We start from the raw sequence: 6,000 nt of genomic DNA, 5'->3' as shown, positions 1-6,000 counted from the left end.
CTTCTCCTTCAAGCTCAGAGTGGGGATCGAGAGGATCTGGAGGGGATAAAGCCAAAGACGAGATGATTGTTTTTCAATTCCAAGACGGTGGAGGTCAGTGGTGAAGAAAGCAAAGCAAACCGTGTGCAAGTTAAGTCATGCAGTTAAAGTCACACCGTTGGCAGTGCTATGGCTGTCATCCAGGTCTGAGTAGGGAGCGCCGGGGGATCCACAGTTAAAGAGACCAATGTCCCTGACGGGTGGAGACGGGGCTGGGTCTGCGGAGCACACACACACATAACGCAAACCCAGCACACCTCACACACACACTCTGTGGACACCAAGAGAAAGTTACCGTGCAGCAGCAGCTGGCGCCTGTAGAAGTTGTCTCTCTGGGGGCTGGCGCTGAACGTCGAGAGGGTTGGCGTGCGAGGGGAGCCTCCGCCCAGCTTCTGCTCCAGCTGCTTGTGGAGCTCCAGCTGCTTTAGGGCGCTGTTCTCCTGCACGCTGGTCTGCAGCTGGGCCCGCAGACTCCTCACCTCGCCCAGGAGCTCCCCCAGCTCCACGGGCAGGCCCGGGATCTCACACAGAAAACCTGCAACCAAAACACAAAGTGAACAATTCAGTAGAAAACAAGGGTAAAGAGTGCTAACATCATACAGCGCAGTGGTTCTCAAACTGTGGTGCGCGGGTTTAATTTAGTGCCTATGTGTCAAAGTCAAGGCCCGAGGGCCAGAGAATGAATGATCTATGGCCCCAGGATGATATTTGATTAATATTAGAACCGGCCCGCAGCCACCTGCTATTGTTTTGCACGCACCAATACTCCATCAGTGTTGGCGCTAGGAATTTTCAAAATGGGGTCCCAGGGACCCCATCAAGTCATAAAAATGGGTTCCCACAGTAAATTTTTGGGCTCCCACTTTTTTGTAACCGTTTTGAAAATGCATTATCCTGTTATATCTCACATTCTATAGTGTTTTGGAAAAAGGTTGTCATAAACGTTACTTAATTCATAAAAAAAAACAGAAACAAAAGAAAACACATTTTTATGCATATGTAAATTTATTCAGTTATAAACATTCATTCACTTTCTTCTTTCCTTCATGGATTTAAACTTTATCGCTGCCAGTATTTTTGTCTATATTTTTATTGTAATATTTTCAGAATGTGTTTGTTCTATTTTTGGCCAAAGTAAGACAAATAAAACATTCTGAAGTTTTCTTTATTTTTTATTTTTAATGCCATGATTTTAATAGTCCGGCCCGCGTGTGCACAGATTTTCCTCCATGCGGCCCCTGAGCTAAAATGTGTTTGACACCCCTGATTTAGTGGTATGCCAAAGAATCAATTAAGCAATTAGCGTTTTATTTTCCTAAATTCAAACACAGTTTTACTGTTCAAACTGTGTGTAATGTTACAGTGGCCTAAAATATTAAATATATTTGTAAAATAAAATCAATGCCTTGTTTTTAATAAGTACCTAGGCCTACTACGCCACTGCATTTTAACGTATGTCCTCAACAACAGCAGAATCCTGTCATACAGCCCATGTACAGCATCACTTTAAAATGTCCACTCAGCAATCCTTTTTTTGTATACTCATTTCTTCTATACGTTAGCCTGTGCTAGGACCTGGTAGGAGGCGTGACTTTGTCTATTTTTGTTGTGGTCCTCACTTGAAGGTCCTGTCCTTGTAGCAGGCCAGTACAACACAAATGTATATCAATATAACACGCCATTAGACTGTACAACTCCTCCCTGGGGGGAGGGGGGTACTAGGATGACAGGGGATGCAAAACAATAACAGTGCTATACTTTTTCATAACATGGTTACTACTGTCTAGTTTCTCTTGTTATATTCTTATTTTACTGTTATATTTGTATTCTCATTGTTGATTTTTATTTTTATTCTATTGTAATGTTTTTCTATTTTGTTTCCATTTATACCCCCATTATTTACTTTTTACTTTTTAAATTCGGTCTCAATTCTGTACACTGCTGCTGGAATTTTAATTTTCCTGAGGGAACTCTCCTGAAGGAATGAATAAAGTACTATCCATCTATATAAATATTTCAATTTAAGACAGCCAATTCATCATAATGTTTTAGCTTTTTTTTCTTCATAAAGCCATTACATTTGCAGTAATAGAGAGCGTATGGCCAACCCAGTTTCAGGCGATCTCCTCAATGATTGGTCAAAAGGCACTCGTGTGACTACAGGACTCCATGTTTGCTACCAACTTTGAGCGGATATGTGTTTGAAGGCCTACTGAAACCCACTACTACCGACCACGCAATCTGATAGTTTATATATCAATGATGAAATGTTAACATTGCAATACATGCCAATACGGCCGCGTTAGTTTACTAAAGTGCAATTTTAAATTTCACGCGAAATATCCTGCTGAAAACGTCTTGGTATGATGACGTCAGCGCGTGACGTCGCGGATTGTAGAGGACATTTTGAGACAGCATGGTGGCCAGCTATAAGTCGTCTGTTTTAATCGCAAAATTCTACAGTATTCTGGACATCTGTGTTGGTGAATCTTTTGCAATTTGTTCAATGAACAATGGAGACAGCAAAGAAGAAAGCTGTAGGTGGGAAGCGGTGTATTGCGGCCGACTGCAGCAACACAAACACAGCTGGTGTTTCATTGTTTACATTCCCGGAAGATGACAGTCAAGCTTTACCATTGGCCTGTGGAGAACTGAGACAACAGAGATTCTTACCAGGAGGACTTTGAGTTGGACACACAGACACGGTACCGTGAGTACTCATGCAGCTGCGGCTTCCAAACATTTGATCGCTTGCCCATACGTGCGTGCCGCTATGTGCATGTCACGTACGTAACTTTGGGGCCTTTGGGGAAATATATGTGCTGTATGAACTTTGGGGAGGTGAACGGTACTTTGGGCTGTGGGATTGAGTGTGTTGTGCAGGTGTTTGAGTTGTATTGGCGGGTTATATGGACGGGAGGGGGGAGGTGTTTGTTATGCGGGATTAATTTGTGGCATATTAAATATAAGCCTGGTTGTGTTGTGGCTAATAGAGTTTGTGTTTATTTACTGTTTTAGTCATTCCCAGCTGAATATCAGGTCCCACCCGCCTCTCACAGCATCTTCCCTATCTGAATGGCTCCCACTGCCCTCTAGTTCTTCACTCTCACTTTCCTCATCCACAAATCTTTCATCCTCGCTCAAATTAATGGGGAAATCGTCGCTTTCTCGGTCCGAATCGCTCTCGCTGCTGGTGGCCATGATTGTAAACAATGTGCAGATGTGAGGAGCTCCACAACCTGTGACGTCACGCATATCGTCTGCTACTTCCGGTACAGGCAAGGCTTTTTTATCAGCGACCAAAAGTTGCGAACTTTATCGTCGATGTTCTCTACTAAATCCTTTAAGCAAAAATATGGCAATATCGCGAAATGATTAAGTATGACACATAGAATGGACCTGCTATCCCCGTTTAAATAAGAAAAGCGCATTTCAGTAGGCCTTTAAGGCGCTTCCTCGTTAGTTTTTGGACATGTATCAAGCTCTGTTGTGAAGCGTGGGGCTGCTGTGCCCGTGAGAATTGTGGAAATCTTTTACATCCCTTTCCCACCATCTAGAAAGTATAGGAAGTGAAAGTGAAAGTTCACTATCAACACTGGAGAGCCAGTGATTACGGAGTCTTGTGCCAGGAAATCACACAACACGACGTCTGTGTTTTGTTCAGGAGAGAACACATGGAAGCTAATACAAATAATAACAGAAGAAATTAATACATTAAAGAGATGGTTTGACAAAAACAGACTATCTTTGAATCTCAGTAAAACTAAAATAATGTTATTTGGTAACAGCAGAAGAGAAAGTCAAACGACTACAAATAGATGGAGTAAACATTGAAAGAGTAAAAGAAATAGATGAGAAAATGAACTGTATAGCTTATAAAAAAATATACAACATAAGTGGCAAGAAATACGTCAATAATGAATAAACAAAACATGTTCTAGACCAAAAATCACTCCATATTCTCTACTGCTCGCCAGTGTTACCATTTCTGAGTTATCGTGCAGAAATATGGTGAATTAACTACAAAAGAACAGTTAGCATGTTACAAAAAGAAAGATCAGTTAGAATAATACATCATGTTGGCTAATGAGAACATTCCTCTATTTATTGAGTTTAAATGATAGTAGTCCAATTATCTGGTGCATTTGCAAACAGTTAAAATAATGTACAAGGCAAAATGAGGGTAATTTCTTTAGGGTCATTATGCGTATTTTTTTAATGTTTATTGCGCCGTCGGGAGCGTGTTAGAGAGCCTGCATGGTCACAAAACTGCAGAGATGTAGCAGTCAAATACAGCTGCAAAATTATACTTTGACGAAATAAAAACATGTTTTATTGTAAGTTTATGAGATGGGGTATGTTTAAAACTACATTTAAACACATTATTTTGTTTTAACGTCAAAACAACCGCAATGTATGCATCCAGGCGCAGCCGCACATGTCCTTGGTAGCAAACATGGCGTCTGTTGTTAAGTTGGCCATAGTCTCTTTATACGCGACTGTGGTTAATGTGTGTCATTCTGCACACACTGGTTGTAACAGTCCCTCCCTCTGCTCTCCTGACTCTGCTTTAAATTCTAAATCATTAGTTTTTTATGGTAAGTGTTTTGATGGCTCTATCTGCAAGGAAAAAATAGTCCTGCAGCTATGATTTGAACACAGGATGCTATCTCACAAGTCATCTCACTCACATTTTAGATCAGTGGTGTCAAACTTGTTTTCATGGAGGGCCACATGGCAGTCATGGCTGCCCTCAGAGGGCCGCTTGTAACAGTGAATGTAAGAATATAAAAGTCTAATCGCCTCATTATATTATTGCCTATGCATTTGGTTATTTGATTTGTGTACATACAAATTGATGGATAACTTGCTTTGAAATCGTAAGTCCAGGTGACAAGCAGATATTTAAGTATTTATTGTTATTTTTACAAACTATAAGAGTGCTAAAAAATGTTTTTTATCACATTCGAATCACGATTTTTATCTATCTTGATAGTAAATTGATTAATAATGATAAAAAAAAAAAAAAAATCGATTTTTTTTTTTAATTTGACAAATTAATTTTAAAATAAAACATTTTTTAAGCCATCTATATGCTTACTTGATGCACATATATGTCATACGTCAGCAAACAAAAGGAGGTTTTGTAACCTGTAAGCTGTTTTGGTAAGGTGTTATTATTAGTATACCAAATAATACATTGCAAAAATCAGTTGGAATGGAGAATTGTGTTGAATCGAGTATCGATCATGAATCAAATCCTCACCCCAAGAATCGGAATCGAATGGCGAGGTGCCCAAAGATTCACACCAATAACAATTGAATATTTGTGTATATATATCAAAGTTTAAAACATATGACATTTCCTGAAGGTAATGGAAACAATGAAAACATTTAGTAAGAAAGATGAAGTATGCACATTATTTCAAGGCCTTCGCGGGCCACATTAAATAATAATAATAATGGATTAGATTTTATATCACGCTTTTCTATTATTAGATACTCAAAGCGCTCACAGAGAAGTGGGAACCCATCATTCATTCACACATGGTGGTGGTAAGCTACATTTGTAGCCACAGCTGCCCTGGGGTAGACTGACGGAAGCGAGGCTGCCAGTTTGCTTCTACGACCCCTCTGACCACCACCTATCATTCATTCATCATTCATTCACCAGTGTGAGCGGCACCGGGGGCAAGGGTGAAGTGTCCTGCCCAAGGACACAACGGCAGCGATTTGGATGTCAAGAGGCGGGGAGCAAACCTGCAACCCTCAGGTTTCTGGCATGGCCGCTCTACCCACTACACCATACCGCCCCTATAAATGACGTGTCGGGCCGGATCTGGCCCCTGGACCTTGAGTTTGACACTTGTGTTCTCGATGCTTTGACAAGGCGTGATGTTGCGTAACTGTTTGGGAAATCCAATAATGAATACACACTGTATGTTTGTACCCGTTTCTTAA

The 6,000-nt window shown here is 40.7% G+C and overlaps 1 protein-coding gene across 8 annotated transcripts in view; it reads right to left on the bottom strand.

Annotated features, from left to right (window-relative positions):
- Window positions 1-6,000, bottom strand: part of pde4dip (phosphodiesterase 4D interacting protein) — a 115,477-nt gene that overhangs the window by 15,380 nt on the left and 94,097 nt on the right. For 7 of the 8 annotated variants that reach the window (XM_061979765.1, XM_061979759.2, XM_061979760.1 and 4 more), the window contains 3 exons: window positions 335-574; window positions 156-257; window positions 1-36 (listed from right to left, as the gene is read on the bottom strand). The exon at window positions 1-36 is cut by the window's left edge and continues 185 nt beyond it. In XM_061979765.1, the coding sequence (XP_061835749.1) occupies window positions 1-36; window positions 156-257; window positions 335-574 (378 nt within the window). The remainder of the gene's footprint in view (window positions 37-155; window positions 258-334; window positions 575-6,000) is intronic. The other variant, XM_061979762.2, reaches the window with a different exon arrangement.

This window comes from Nerophis lumbriciformis, linkage group LG19 (assembly GCF_033978685.3).
Source record: "Nerophis lumbriciformis linkage group LG19, RoL_Nlum_v2.1, whole genome shotgun sequence".
Taxonomy (NCBI): Eukaryota; Metazoa; Chordata; class Actinopteri; order Syngnathiformes; family Syngnathidae; genus Nerophis; species Nerophis lumbriciformis.
This window is presented reverse-complemented; position numbering and strand designations above follow the sequence as displayed.